Below are 16,443 nucleotides of genomic sequence, written 5' to 3'. Positions count from 1 at the left end.
TCCTTTGTGCAAGGATGTGGCTCTGAAAGAAAAGGACAAGCTAGAGCACAGAGCTAAGGTGGCCTTCAGAAAGGCTCCCTGAAAAAATGTGAGTGAGGTTGCTAAGCTACAGACTTAACCCCCACATCTTCCCCAGCTCCAGACTTCCTTGCTACATATATGCCAAACATTTCCTCATTCTAGATTCCAGGTTATCTGCTATCGGTCCTATTATATTAATACGTTGAGTATTTCTAGGTACCAGGCCTGATTCTAAGCCTTTGACGGGTATTGTACCACTTGACACGGCAATCCCTGAGACAAGGTCTACAAGTATCCCTATTTGCTGGATGAGTAAACTGATGTATGGACAAGTAGAGTAATGTGCTCAGTCTCATATATGGTAAACAGCTAGTAACCAGTCAATCTGACTCCTGGGCCCATGAGAAACTACCTAAATCTTAAAAACATTCATTTCAAAGTAATAATAAGATACCAGTATCAATTAGTTTAAAAATCTGCATCATGTTGAGAAAATTATGTTTCCTTCAAAGAACTGCCATGATTGTTTTATTATTTCAAATTATTTCCATCACACAATGTTTGTGTGCTAACACTTAATATATGATAAAATTAGGACATTTCCTGTGCCATTGGGTGGGCAAGGCAAGCTGTCCCTTTTTGCTATTTCATATTTGAATACCCTACATCCACAAAGTTATTTTAGGATCTTTATACCATAAAACATAGGCTAAGATTAAATATGTAAAACATTTATGATTTTATTCTACAGCTATCATTAATCTAAATTGAAAAACAATTTATTCCAGTATTTAGTCAACAAAATTATTAATAATTTTAAAAATTACTAAAGCAACTAAACTTTCTTTGAGCGCTCATCTTGTTTTCCATCCACATAAACTTTTTAAAGAAAATAAGTTGGCTGGGTGCAGTGGCTCAGACCTGTAATCCCAGCACTTTGAGGCCGAGGCAGGTGGATCGCCTGAGGTCAGGAGTTCAAGACCAGCCTGGCCAACGTGGTGAAATCCTGCCTCTACTAAAAATACAAAAATGAGCTGGGTATGGTTTTTGTACAGGCACGCGCCTATAATCCCAGCTACTCGGGAGGCTGAGGCAGGAGAATCACTTGAACCAGGGAGGTGGAAGTTGCGGTGAGCCAAGATCATGCCACTGCACTCCAGCCTGGGCAATAGAGTGAGTCTCCATCTCCAAAAAGAAAAAAACGAAAAAGAAAATAAGTGACCAACTAAACAAACATGTGGCTTTTTATTAAAAGCACTGAAAAATGCTCGATATCACTCATCACCAGGGAAATGTAAATCAAAAGCAAAGTAGGACATCACCTCATACTGTTAGGATGGCTGTTATCACAACACCAAAATATGGCCGGGTACAGTGATTTATGCCTGAATTCAGCACTTTGGGAGGCGGAGGCAGGTGTATCACTTGAGGTCAGCAGTTTGAGGCCACCCTGGCCAACATGGTGAAACCCCATCTGTACTGAAAATACAAAAAATTAACTGGGCATGGTGGTGTGTGCCTGTAATCCCAGTTACTTTGGAGACTGAGACAGGAGAACTGCTTGAACCCAGGAGGTAGAAGTTTCAGTGAGCCGAGATTGCACCACTGCACTCCAGCATGGGCAACAGAGCAAGACTCCGTCTCAAAAAAAAAAAGGCCGGGCACCGTGGCTCATGCCTGTAATCCCAGCACTTTGAGAGGCCAAGGCGGGCAGATCACGAGGTCAACAGATTGAGACCAGTTTAAGCCACATGGTGAAACCCTGTCTCTACTAAAAATACAAAAATTTTAGCCAGGCGTGGTGGCGGGCACCTGTAATCTCAGCTACCCAGGAGGCTGAGGCAGAAGAATCATTTGAACCCAGGAGGCAGAGGTTGTGGTGAACCAAGATCACATCACCGCACTCCAGTCTGGGCGACAGAGCAAGACTCCATCTCAAAAAAATAGAAAAAAGAAAGAAGAAAGAAAAAAGAAGTCAAAATATAGTGATAGCAAGGATGCGAAGAGAAGGAAACCCTGGTATACTGCTGGTGGTAATGTAAATTAGGACAGCCTCTATGAAACAGTATGAAGCCTCCTCAAAAACAGAACTACCATATGATCCAGCAATTCCACTTCTGCATATATATCCATAATAAATAAAATCACTATATCAAAGACATATTTGCAATTCCATGTACACAGAAACATAAATTCACAATAGCCAAGATATGGAAACAACCTAAGTGACCTACAACAGATGAATGGATTTAAAAAAATGTGATATACACTGTGTGTATGTGTGTCTGTGTGCACATAAATGTATAAAATGGAATATTATTCAGCCTTTCATAAAAAAGGACATTCTGACATTTGTGACAACATGGATGAACCTAAAGGGCATTATGCTAAGAGAAATAAGCCAAACACAGGAAGACAAAATCTGTATGATTTTACTTATAAGTGGAATCTTGGGGGAAAAAGAAAATGAACTCGTGCTAATAGAGTAGAATGGCAGTTACCACAGGGAGTGGGGTATGAAAAAAGGACAAATACTGGCCATAGGGTAGAAACTTTCAATTGTAAGATGAATGAATTCTGCAGACCTAATATATAGCATGGTGAGTCTAATTAACATATTTTATACTTGAAATTTGCTAAGAAGCTAGGCACAGTGGCTCATGCCTATAACCATGACACTTTGGGAGGCCAAGGCAGTAGGACTGCTTGAGGCCAGGAGTTCAAGACCAGCCTGGGTAGCAAAGTGAGACCCCGTCTCCACAAAAAAAAAAAAAAAATTTTTTAATTAGTTGGGCATGGTGGTGTATACCTATAGTCCTAGCTACCAGGGAGGATGAGGTAGGAGGAACACTTGAGCCTAGAAGTTCATGGCTATAGTGAGCTATGATTGCACCACTGCACTCCAGCCTGGGTGACAGAGCAAGACTCTATCTCAAAAAAATTAAATTTTATTTAATTTAAAAACATTTGCTAACAGAGTAGATCTCAAGTGTTTTCACCACATATACACACAAAATTATATCTATGTAATGTGATGGATAAATTACCTTGATTGTGGCAATCATTTTATTAATATATACATATATCAAAACCTCACACTGTACCCTTTAAATATATACTATTTTTACTTGTCAATTATACTTCAATAAAGCTGGGAGAAAGCACAATTAAAATTATAAAACATTGGGATTCCCTTCCACCAAAAAAACCCATTGTGAGTCAGTAACAAACAACTAAGGCATTAAAAAAAAAACACTGAAAGAATTAACTCATCAGATACATTCTGAGTCTTCATATGAAAGGAGGACTTTTCTAACAGTGACGCAATGGGGTTTGTAAACAGTCATTCTTTCCAAGGCAGAAAACAATTATTTCTGAGTGGTAAACAATTCTGATTTCATGAATTGTAGGTGGCTGTACTGCACAGTGAAATAGATAACTCTAAAGACTGATAAACCTAAAATAGGTCCTTGAAATTTATGAAGGGATAAGTGCCCAAACATGACAAAACACTGTAATCTAAATTCTAAAACACCACCATAGGATATATTTCTCTTGTACAGTAAAGTTAGATAAAACAGAAAGTTTTAATCTGCATCTTCAGATCCTTTGAATTATTGCCTATCAAAGAAGAGAAGAGTCTTGAAAGTCTGCTCACTCACAGCACGATTCACTGCCAAACATCTGAGCCTCTGCATTACAAACTCTAAAGCCCTGAACCTTCAGAAACTACTGCAAATATTCATAACTGCTCACAATAAATCTGTGATCAGAGACCAACCAGAAATATCCTGCATTTATGTTAAACTCTGACATAGAGACTGGTACTTAACTAAAGTTTGTTAAAATAATTTACTTTTAATCATCACCAGTGATCGAGATGGGAGAAACATCTTTGGGGTATGGGACAGGATGTTACAGCAATGACGCACATAGAAGGATTTGTCATGTTACCTGTTCTTGTTTCTCCAGCCACTTGCCCACCATTGGGTGACTGGCACTCAGAGACGAGCGAGCATTGTCTCTCTGAAATTGGTTAGACCAGTTACTAGTATCCCGTGGGAGGCTTCTGTAGTTTTCATCTTTCTATTCAAAAAGAAACAAAGAGGCGTCTTGTAAAAAACCAGACCTTGCAAATCAGTAATGCACCTGGTTTTTCAAAAGTAGCAGAAAAATGATTCTACATATTTAAAACATCTTTCCAATCCTATACAAAATAGCTGATTGAGAACATTCCACCCAGATTAGACCTCGGAATTATAACCATGTGCCCAGGACAGGCAAGTCTAATAATTACAGCAGGAAGGGTGGCACACACATGGCACACAACAGACAAAACACTACACTTTGCACTCCTACCCAAATCAATCACCTAAACCAAGTATGTGCACCGAAAAGTGAACTTCTATATGAGACTTTCACTCTTTCTCAACTAGCATTTTCTCTTCTTTCCAGTCTCATAACTAAATTATGAGGTACCATCTTAATTCATCAGAAATGCTAAAAATAAGGAAGACTAATAAATTCGCTCTTTCTTCAAAGCCTTATGGTTTTGTGATTTTGGGATAAGAGATTTAGATTATCCAGGCTGTTTCTATTACCTACTTCACAAGTTAGTAGTCAGCATTAATTCAAGTATCAGGGGAAAAAACTGGCCTTTCACAATTATTTGTTACATAACAGATACATAATTGTTCACTGTGACATGGATATGACAAGTGATGTCTTTACATAAATAAATATTTATCAACTAAGTTTTTAATACTCCCCAGAACAACCAAATGCTACTTGATATTTCTTTCAAATAAAAAATCATAGTAACTTCCTTTGGCTTATGAGCTGTAAAACTTCATTTCAATGTTCTAAAAAGAAACGAGAAAGCTAGGATAAACTAGGAGAGTCATACTTTTTAGTTCAATGACTAAATCTAAATCATCTCCTACAAGAACAAAGTAAAATATTACCTTCAGTTGGATCCACTTAACTCAGTACACCAAGTTAGAAGAAGTACTAACATACTGTCCTTAGTAACACTGTTAAGAGTAATCTGGCTATAAGTATTACATGTGGGATTGATACTTACTCTTCATGTGCTAAACTATATGAACACTCAATACAAACACAGAAACAAAAAAGTGCAATAGAATAGGTTTGCAGTGTGTATAACTTAGTTATAGATCAGGATACTGTTTGATCTTCCTTCATGAGTTCCATCAGGGAATAAAACTCAAAAATGAATTGATAGTCTTGGGTTTATGTCAATATTGGGACATATGTTCAAACAAAAAGAAATTGATAAACATTTACCAACATAAACTTTGACATGAAACTTTATAAACTTTAAGAATTAACCTGCAAGAAATAAAACCTTTAAAAACTCAGTAGCGAGATGAAACTTTAGCAGCAAGTTTTTGTTTGTTTGTTTGTTTGTTTTTTAATAGAAATGGCAAGGAGAAGACATGGACAAAAAACTAACTAAGGAAGCAAACTAGAAACTAAAGTCCACCGTATCTCAAGATACTAAGAGTCTCTCCTTAAAACTTAAGCTTCAGAAAAAAGGAAAGGAAATACTGTTTCATATGATAGTCCATAGATATACTGATAAGCTTATTCTGATAAGAATTTTTTATAAGTCATAAGAAATTCAGATAAATAAAAAATTCTTAAAGGGTAAACTTACTAATGACAGAACCTTATTTATTAGTGACAGAACCTTATGTGTCTACAAAGAGAAGGAGGATTTAAAGTACACTGAAATGCAAGTATAATTTTTATGTCAAAAATAAAAATTGAGGCTATCATTGACTAGGAACCAGGCTTTCATACTCATTTCCCACCAATTGAGGTGATTATTACACCAACTGCTTACTTAGAAAATGAATAATTACACCAGAAGTATTTTTTAAAATCTACCCTCTCTTTTCAGTAGGAACTGTATTTCAGAGACATCAACAGTACCAGTTGATGAGGGGAAACTTGTCTTTTCAGAAGAACGCCAAATAATAGAAATAGAACTAATAACAGAATTAGAAACATGACCATTTTCAACTCCTAATGAAATAATTCAGGCAAAGATAATCATACTAAAACCATTATTTTAAGAGTTGATAGATAACTGGATATTTGCATAGTGACAAAATATCACTTGAAAAGAAAACGAGTCTACTTTTGAAATGAAGAGATCAGGCTCCACACAATTCTCACCTTTTGGTGTCTGGAATCCAGTATGCTACTGGTACCTACCCCTCTGCTCCTTCCTGAATCTATGCCACTTTTCCTCTTCCCGTAAATGGTCTTGTTGGCTCTATGGACTGCTGAATATTACCTCTCCGGACAAGCTCAAAAACTGCACAATTTCACCACATCCCACCCTGACAACTTTCAGGCATAAGTCACGAAAACGAAACTGTTTCCTGAATTCATGATATCAGCTTCCAACAAGAGGTACCAAAGATACCTCGAAACTGAGCTCCCTATTTTGACTCAGGCACCATTCCCTAAAATATTTAGAATTAGCTTTACTCTCTTTCCTCCCTCTTTGATCTCCACAGCTTCTAGGTCTTATTGATCCAACATTTTTGCTGCTTTTGGTCCTCAGCCATAAACCTAGTTCAGGATCAGCTTGTCTCTGACCTGACATTTTAACAGTGGCCTTCTAACTGGACACAGGCTCTAGTCGCAGCCTCTCTAATAATGTTCCGCACCACTTTCTGGCAGAGGAGTTTCCTAAAACGTATGTTGGGTCACATCAAACCTCCAGCAAACACTGTAGGTAGACCAGAGGGAATTTCAGACAATGGTGCTTGCTGTGCCACACAAATTTCTTCACCTTCATTCTTGCTTTCTTTGAGACCTGCACTTCCAATATCATTTCTCCTATAGAGATACTGAACATTCTTCAAAGCCCAGTTCAAATGCTACTTTCTAAGAAGCAGTCCCTGATTCTCAATAGAACTAATCATGCCATGCTTTCTGTTACCACTCTGTTCTAATTTTACTTTAATTATGGTTCTAACTTATAATTTAGTTAACTTTAAAAACTGCTATTTCTACTCTTACAGGGAAGCCTGGGCAAATCATCATTCACCTTTAAACCCAAGCACTTAGCACAGTGGCTTACACCAACCTGGGTGACTTTTTCATGAATATTTTTTATGTTGCCTATTTCACATGGTTTCAGAATCCTGGAATTTTAAAAGAATATTTTGATAAGTTGTTTTAAAAACTGATTAGGGAATACTTCAAAGAGGTATTAAGATAAACTTTAGTAAAATGTATTTTCGGTGAAATGTAATGATTGTATTTTTAGATTTATATTAAAAGATGTATACCACTGTTACATGCCTATTTCAATTTCATGTCACACCAACAGCATATGATATCTCTGGCAAATGTGATTTTTCCAATTGCATAGAAAAAATAGTACACTGTTTCTCCATGTAAGTCAATTATGACATGCAGCACCTGCAGCACAGCAACATACAATAATCAGATTAAGAGACAGAATGGCTGAAGATGGCAAGGTCTGCGATTTTCCACTGCACTTGAAGAATTCTACAATTTTATATTTGTGGAATCAACTTTGAGTTCATGGATAATAAAACTAAAACTGGCATTCACTCTCATAACAAAGCAATTTTCCTAATTCATGTAAAATCAATAATGAATCCATATATTGACTTATGTATAATGTATGAAAACTGCAGTTATTTACAGCAATCTTGAATTATTATCAATCAACTGAAGAATTTTTAAAATACACTATTAATTCCTATCAATATATTTGTTATATTTCTGATAGCATCATGCAGGTCCTACTAGCATTTCAGTCATGTTTCTTCCTCCCAATCCTGAAGTCTGGCCACAAATCTAGTTCACCATCTACTGCATACAATGTGTATCAAGTGCATACAAGGACTGTAGGCCTGTAAAGCTGTGTGTCTGTATTTATGATAAACATCGCAGCATACAATGTATTAAATATTTTCTACAACACAACTTATACTAGATACTCACCACTGTCCATTGAAATATACATCATGCACTCTAGTTTCAATTTGAAAATATTTGCTTTAGTGTAAATAACTGTTAAAATATGGCAGTCGTAACTAGTCTATTCAAGACTATATACACTCACTTATGAATCAAATTATAAATATAAACCAAAAATTTTAAATCAAATATACACAATTCTAATGATTATAAAACTTACTAATGGCATAAATTTATTTGTTAGAGTTATTACTTTATCTAAAAGATTATACAAGAAAAATGCCATAAGAAATTATTCTCCCTCCCTTTTTTAAATTATAACTTTAATCCTCCACTTATGAGTCTGCCCCAAATAGCTGCTCAGCTTTGTGCTAGGTGGGAAATTTTCCTTCTTGCCAGAAAAAAACAGATGTTCCTGCTGTGATCAGGGATTTTCCTTATCATCTAAATGTACTGCCACAGTATCAGGCGTCAAAAAGCCACTCCGGCTGGGAAATGCATATTAATTTGCTGCGCCCTGGTAGCGGTATCCTGGTTGTGGAGAAAATCTCTTTCAGGGTAGGGAAAGTAAGTTTCTTCTCCCACCTCAGCCCTCCCCAAGCTTATTACAATTCAGTAAAATCATGTAGAACCCACCCAATGCCTTGAGATAGAAGCTCATTCCCGGCATACTAAGCTGCAACTCCAAGGCTTTATCTCCCAGAAACAGCTATTTAGCTGATGGTCAGATTTCTTGGCAAGACTATATCCCTATGTTGCAGAAGTCAGAACTGGGGTTTCATGAACATTACAGAAGTAATAAACATTTCTATGTTGGCACAGGAAACCGAACTATGTTTCCACTTCACTTCAGTGCAAAAATTTCAATTTTTTAAAGAATTATGAGAAATCATACCATATTCTGAAATACAAAATACTCAATGCATATACATTTCATTCAGAACCTCTATGTATCATATGGTTTCAAATATGACCGTGAGATGTTAAGATTTTACATTTCACATTTTTCAACACTGTAATTACGGTAAAAGAAAACTCAATGTTCTGCTTAGTTATTTCTCCAGGAAACGATACACAAAAAAACGAAGGGAACTATTTTCAGGATATCTAATCTGAAATTAGGAGACTGAAGTAAAATTAATAATAATGACTTATATTTTTTTTTGAGACGGAGTCTTGCTCTGTTGCCGAGGCTGGAGTGCAGTGGCGCAATCTCGGCTCACTGCAAACTCCGCCTCCTGCGTTTATGCCATTCTCCTGCCTCAACCTCCCGAGTAGCTGGGACTACAGGCGCCCGCCACCACGTCCGGCTACTTTTTTGTATTTTTAATAGAGACGGAGTTTCACCATGTTAGCCAGGATCGTCTTGATTTCCTGACCTCGTGATCCACCCACCTGGGCCTCCCAAAGTGCTGGGATTACAGGTGTGAGGCACCGTGCCTAGCGGTAATAATTTTAATTACATGAAGCTTGCTAAAATTATCAGCAATCATATTACTGATTTAATGTAACAGATTCCTTACTGCCTTTGTGGCAGGAGTTTATCTTTTGTACCTCCTTATGGCTACACCAGAGCATGACCTTGGAAGCAATGCCACAGCTAAAGTGAGAAGATAACAACCAGAAGGTGATCTATAAATATGATCTGTACTTTCTGACCTTCATTCATTCATCTTCTAAAAATTAAATAAAAACAGAAAAAAAAAGAGAGACAGATAAGGGTGAAATAAAATGACTCACACATACAAAAAGCAGGTTTAATCACCAACTTGTACATGAAGGCAGAAAATTTGGCAGTTGCTATTAGTTTAAATAAACTAAATGCCTATTAAGACTCTTCTTTAAATAAGGAAATCTAGGCTTTTATTCCAAACACAGTATTCGTTATCATTTACCCTAGGTGCACGTTTATTCCTAAGTATAATGAACTAACTACAAAGCACTATTTGAAATCCATGCAAAGCAACTTCCTACACGTAATGCCTAATGTTGTAGAACTGAGGCCAAGCAATCTGTTCCTATATTATCTGTAATTCCTAAGCCAGTATCCAGCACATAAATCAGCACTGGTACATGTGTACATCTTACTTTTCCTTTTTGCTAACATGTTTCCCCCACATTCTTAATAACTATTAATGAGAGGTGTGGAAAAGACAAAGGAAAGAGTATGTGTTTATAAAGCTGTTATAACAGAACTATGGCAAGACAAAGAGGAAACTCAAACAACCATACATTTGTTGTCAAAACAAACACATTGGGATCATTAGTGATAACAAATAGTTTGCTAAACTATGGTGGAGCCTGCAACCAGAAACGCTGGTCAGAATCCAGAGATTTTGAATGCCAAAAGACATACTGTAGCACCAATTTAGCTCAAATTTCTTAAGTAATATTTCATTTTTAAATGTCAACTTTCTTTTTATTTATTTATTTATTTATTTATTTTTTGAGACGAAGTTTTACTCTTGTGGCCCAGACTGGAGTGCAGTGGCTCAATCTCGGCTCACCACAATCTCCGTCTCCAGGGTTCAAGTGATTCTCCTGCCTCAGCCTCCCAAGTATATGGGATTACAGGCACCCGCCATCACACCTAGCTAATTTTTTGTATTTTTAGTAGAGACAGGCTTTCGCCCTGTTCAGCAGACTGGTCTCGAACTTCTGACCTCAGGTGATCCGCTCGCCTCGGCCTCCCAAAGTGCTGGGATTACAGGCGTGAGCCACCGTGCCCAGCCAATTTTCAACTGAGTTAAAGTTTTGAACAGGAATAAGTAAAACAATGTGAAAATAATTTATCCAAGCAAATTAACTATCCAACAAATTAATAATATACAAAATAAAATATCCTAACACACACATCAAATTTTACTAAGATTTTCCTTTGAAATGTTAAAGGTATTATCCATAGTTCTTAAAACTCATTCTGACCTGAAAAATGAACTATATCATTCTCCACATTTGATAATGTCTTTTCCAGTCATTCTGATACATACTCAGTATCTTCTAGATAATAAAATTCACTTAATTTGGTGAGAAACTCAAGAATGCTGAATATGCCAAAAAATTTTCGTGGTGGAATTCTAATATAGAAGAATTTCTATATTAGAAAGAATCTGAAAATTACAATTAAGTTTCCAAATACAATTCCTGTCACGGCAGCAAACCCTTCAAGTTGATACACTGGCAAAATCAGAAGCATGACATTTTAGTTTTAAGCCATAACCTATAACTGGCCAGTATCTTGTTAACGGTCTTTATAAATCAAACAAGAAAAATAATCGCAGGAGTATGGATCTGTATCAGACTATGAACATAAAGGGACCCAATATGAAAAGGATTGGTCAAAATCTCTCCTGGAGATGCAGGTCTGATCAAACTAAAAGGGGCACAGATTTCTCTGAAGCCACCAGATCTGTCCAGAGAGCCAACCAGGGAATCCAAGGAGAAGAGAAAGATTAGCAAAACTCAAGCACATCCAGGGTGCTTGTTTGAACCAATTTTCTCAGCTGTTCCTAATCCACTTTGACAGAGAAGGAAGCCATGAAAAATTTTGGATACAGCATTTTAAAGCTGGAAGGAACAAGCTAGAGACAACAGCCAGGTTAACCTCTTACTGATTGAAAGAAGAAACAGGGATCTGCAGAAGTGGTAACAAATAAATTGTGGAGATGAGGATGGCAACCCATTCCCATGGTTACACCTACCCACCTCAATGCCCAAATTCTACTCACTCAATTTCCTTTTTCTTTTTTTGAGACAGGGTCTCACTCTGTCATCCAGGCTGGAGAGCAATGGCACAATCTTGGCTAACTGCAACTTCCACCTCCCGGGCTCAAGTGATCCTCCCACCTCAGACTCCCAAGTACCTAAGACTACAGATGCAAGCCAACACACTCAGCTAATTTTTTAACTTTTTGGAGAGACAAGGTCTCACTATATTGCCGAGGTCGGTCTTAAACTCCTGGGTTCAAATGATCCTCCTGCCTAAGCCTCCCAAAGTATAGAATTACAGGTGTGCACCACCAGCCTAGCCTCCACTCAATCATGGCATGAGTAATAAAATTTCCAACTTCTCATTCTTAATCTAACATGGAACCATAGTCATAGTTTATTATGTAATGACAATAATTTCGGATATGTGGTCACTGCTACACAAGGATCCCATCACATGGGAAGGTATTTCTTGAATTCAAAACGATGATATAATCTTGATCACAAATTATATTTTCATAGAGATGGTTGGTTCACTAAGAAATACTATACAGTGTTAAGAATGATCATACATAAAATGTTGGCTTTAAAATTGTCTCATTTCATTCTTAAAATAATATTTAAGTTTTCTTTATTATTTTGTGGGAGACAGGGCCTCGCTCTGTCACCCAGGCTGGAGTGCAGAGGCACAATCATAACTCACTGAAGCCTCAACCTGCCCAGCTCAAGTGATCCACCCACTTCAGCCTTCCGAGTAGCTGAGACTACAGGCACACATCACCACACATGGCTAATTTTTTTATTTTTTTGTAGAGACTGAATCTTACTATGTTGCTCATAATCTGGTCTCAAGCTCCTGGCCTCAAGAAATCCTCCCATCTTGGCCGCCCAAAGTGCTGAGATTATAGATGTGAGGCACTGTGCCCAGCCTAAAATTGTTTTACAATACAAAGATCTGATTAATTCCAGGAGCTTGAGGCTGTAGTGAGCAACGGTTGGACCACTGCAATCCAGTCTGGGCAACAGAGAGAGATCCTGTCTCAAAAAAAAAAAAAAGAAAATCTCTTTCCAGGTATTACTTAGATTATCTTCTTTATCCTAAGAAAACATGCAGAAAGAGGTGAGAAGGAGATAGATGAGGGGAGTTTAACATTTATAAAAAATTACAAAAATGTTATCCACTCTTGGACTCTGAGGAACTGAAGGATGGAGCCTAAAGGAAAGCTGCACTAACCACAGCCTCCACTTGCTTTCCTGCACAGTATTTCATAAGGGCCAGCATGGTCCCGGAATTCCCCTAGAACCACCAGCATTCCATTATCAGCAGTGGGCAGGAATGGAGAATACGGGACCACCATTTTTGACCTATACTCCTTAAAACAAGAAGGGTGAGTGTGTGAAAGAATAAATAAATAAATATTTCAGGTCCAATTAAATTTTGAAGTTCTTGACTCACTTTCTTACACTACACTAAACATGAGGAGCAACATTTGACTAAAGCTGCTCTGAAAAACAAATTTATATATGAAGCAATTTTAAAACATTTTAGAAAATGCTTAACTTCGAAGGCAAGAAATACCCAACACTTCATTTTCTTTCAAAAATGCTCAACTCTAAATATGTACGCTACAAAAATAAAATTATAAGTAACAATAGCATTTTGCATCAAGAGTACTATGCACAATACAAAAAAAAAGGGAACAGATGCTAGAGAGAGGGAGAGAGACAGTAAAATACTTATAGCGGTTGCTTAATTCCAAAATATCTACAGTCTTATACATTATTTAGATGTGCATCATAAATATTTTATATTTATCTAAACATTTTCATCTGAATTTAAAACAAATATATATATACATATATATTTAAATAAATTACTACAATTTGAAAATGAAGAGATTTACATCACATATAACTAGCCTGACAATGTAAGATAATTACCACTTCCTTCCACTTTTCAGCCCACAATCCAAACTCCAATGGACTGGATGGATGAGCAGAAGAATTGGGTAATTTCTGTGAAAGTCCATAGGTACAGTCTACCTTAGCTTTCCCCTTAATTGTGAAAGTGCCTCCTCAGGTACACTATCTCCACAGATACTTTTTTTCTTAATGTAGAAAGTGTTGACTTTCATTTATCATAATCTTATCCTACATATTGTTTCTCATACAGTAATGACTTTTGTGAAGAATTACATTGCCACATGGGAAGCACTGAGAGTAAAGAAACGGATGGCACAAACTTCTAGAGACCTGAGTTCCTCTCTACAACCTCATTAGCAGAAAAAGCATGTTCTATAAACAGGATATTAATATTCAAGGAAACTATTTCTGTCCTCCATTTATGGCTAAAAACTACAATTTTAGAAAATGTGATTCTCTCCCCTCCCCCCACAAAAAAACATAAAGTGCAAATAAAACAGCTATTGCAACAAGATGCCCCAATAAAAAGTAAAAACAAAAGTGCAAGTATCCAGCCATGAGAACTCAGCACATTTATATCACAACTTTATCATTTAACAGCTGGTTGAATTATTAGGTGAGTTATTTAAACTCTCTAGGGCTCTACTTGCTCACCAATAAAACGGGTACAGCAACAGTGCCTATACTTCTGGCATAGGTATAATTAAATTATATATAACATGTAACATATCGAGCATGGCATAATGCCTAGGAATAGCAAGTATTCAAAAACAACTTGGTTATCATTACTGAAAATATTAAAACCACAAAAACAGATATGGCTTATAGGTAAAATAAATGGAAACCATTTCTACTACCAAATTTCGAGAAATGCTGACTGGAACACATTTCTCCAAAGGCAGCCCAGATGATAACAGTAGCAGGAATATATGCAAAATTAAAAGAAAGGATGCTCAAAGCCAGAGCCCTCAGAATGCAAACAGGTGCTCCAGTCGCAGCAATCCATCTGATACTCTACTTGTTAATAACAGGACTTGAAGGGACTAGATCTAACTTCACAACTGAAAATAGGTAGGTTTATAAGCTAAATTATAAAAAATTAAAAATAGAAACTAGCTTAAAAAAATGAAGCCAGGCACGGTGGCTGATGCCTGTAATCCCAGCACTTTGGGAGACCAAGGCGGGTAGATCACCTGAGGTCAGGAGGTCAAGATCAGCCTGGCCAACACGGTGAAACCCTGTCTCTACTAAAAATACAAAAACTTAGCCAGGCGTGGTAGTTAGCGCCTGTAATCCCAGCTACTGGGGAGGCTGAGGCAAGACTATCGCTTGAACCCAGGAGGCAGAAGTTGCAGTGAGCTGAGATCACGCCATTGCATTCCAGCCTGGGCAACACAGTGAGACTCCATCTCAAGAAAAAAAATAAATAAAAAGATGAAATGAGATCACATGAGATTAAAATATTTTTCAATGTATATAGACTACACAAAATTTTGTTCCATATAATTTAACCAATGATACTTCCTGGTCCTCTCCCCTAAGTCAAGACAATCGGGTATAACATATTCATTTCTCTCTGTGATATATGTAACTTTGAGGGCACACAAGAAGGCTTCTGACTTTATTTGGGATTTATACTCCCATAGTAGTTTGTGAACTCTAAAAATATTGCATCCTGTAGTAGCTTGTGAACTCTAAAAATATCACGTCCAGGCTCCAAAATTTTATCAATAACACCTTAGGATTTTATCACTTTGAACACAAAATATTTAAAGCATATGAAGGCAGACTGTATTCCTAATGTAGCATAGAAATAGATGAGACGAGGTTATCAATAACTCAGTGAGCCCCGCCTATTGTAGAAATAATTATAACCATAACTGAAAGTCCAAAAATGTGCTGTATTCAAATTAAGATATTTTAATATGCAAAATAGAATGGTAAAATTGATAGATATAGAGACTGCTAACAGGAAATACAAATGTTGCAGCAGAATAGTTTAAAGTCTACTCTCAGCTGTATCTCCCTTGAAACTAATGCCGAAGAAAATTAAAGAGAGCTACAGGTCTGTCATGGAGGACTTGTGATTCTAAAGAACTATCTCATCTCATCCTTTAAGCTTTTGGATGGTTACCATAATGCTGGAAGCTATGCTTGGCTCACAAATAACCAAACGATAAACAACTTCTTCTCAGCAGCCAACTGGTCAAGTGTATTTTGTGTTTTAAAATAATCTTCTTCAAATCCAACAGAGCACAAAGGCGAAAAAATAAATAAAATAAACTTTTAAAAACGTAGTTTAGAAATAAAATGGTGCTTTCAAATTTACTAATATGACAGTTGGCCTTGTAAATTAGAAATAATAAATGAGAAGCAGAAATCAAGAAGTCAAACTGGGGCAGGCGCAGTGGCTCAGGCCCTGTAATCCAAACACATTGGGAGGCCAAGATGGGAGGATCACTTGAGCCCAGGAGTTCAAGACCAGCCTGGGCAACAGAGTGAGACCCCATCTCTTAAAAAAAAAAATAGCTGGGTGGGGTGGTCCATGCTTGTAGTACAACCTACTCCATGGGCTGAGATGGGAGGATCACTTGAACCCACAAGGCTGAAACTGCAGTAAGCCATGCACTGAACTCCAGACTGGGCAATAGAGCAGAGCCAGACAGTAGCAAAAGAAAAGAAAAGAAGAGGAGAAGAGAGCAGAGGAGAGGAGGAGGAGAAGAGGAGAAGAGGAGAAAAGGAAAAGGAAGAGGAAGAGGAAGGGAAGGGGGGAGGGGAGGGGAAGCAGGAGGGGAGAGG

General features: G+C 37.3%; 1 protein-coding gene across 24 annotated transcripts in view; it reads right to left on the bottom strand.

The window, feature by feature from the left end:
* The window catches only part of PARD3 (par-3 family cell polarity regulator), a 724,849-nt gene that overhangs the window by 338,140 nt on the left and 370,266 nt on the right, over window positions 1–16,443 (bottom strand). For 19 of the 24 annotated variants that reach the window (XM_017871440.1, XM_017871462.1, XM_017871451.1 and 16 more), the window contains one exon: window positions 3,976–4,107. The exons of the other annotated variants lie outside the window; for them this stretch is intronic. In XM_017871440.1, coding sequence (XP_017726929.1) covers window positions 3,976–4,107 — 132 coding nt within the window. The remainder of the gene's footprint in view (window positions 1–3,975; window positions 4,108–16,443) is intronic. 24 annotated transcript variants of the gene reach the window in all.

Source organism: Rhinopithecus bieti, unplaced genomic scaffold (genome assembly GCF_001698545.2).
Source record: "Rhinopithecus bieti isolate Rb0 unplaced genomic scaffold, ASM169854v2 scaffold_763, whole genome shotgun sequence".
In the NCBI taxonomy this organism is placed as follows: domain Eukaryota; kingdom Metazoa; phylum Chordata; class Mammalia; order Primates; family Cercopithecidae; genus Rhinopithecus; species Rhinopithecus bieti.
Note: the sequence above shows the minus strand (reverse complement) of the source record. Positions and strands in the feature narration are given on the sequence as shown.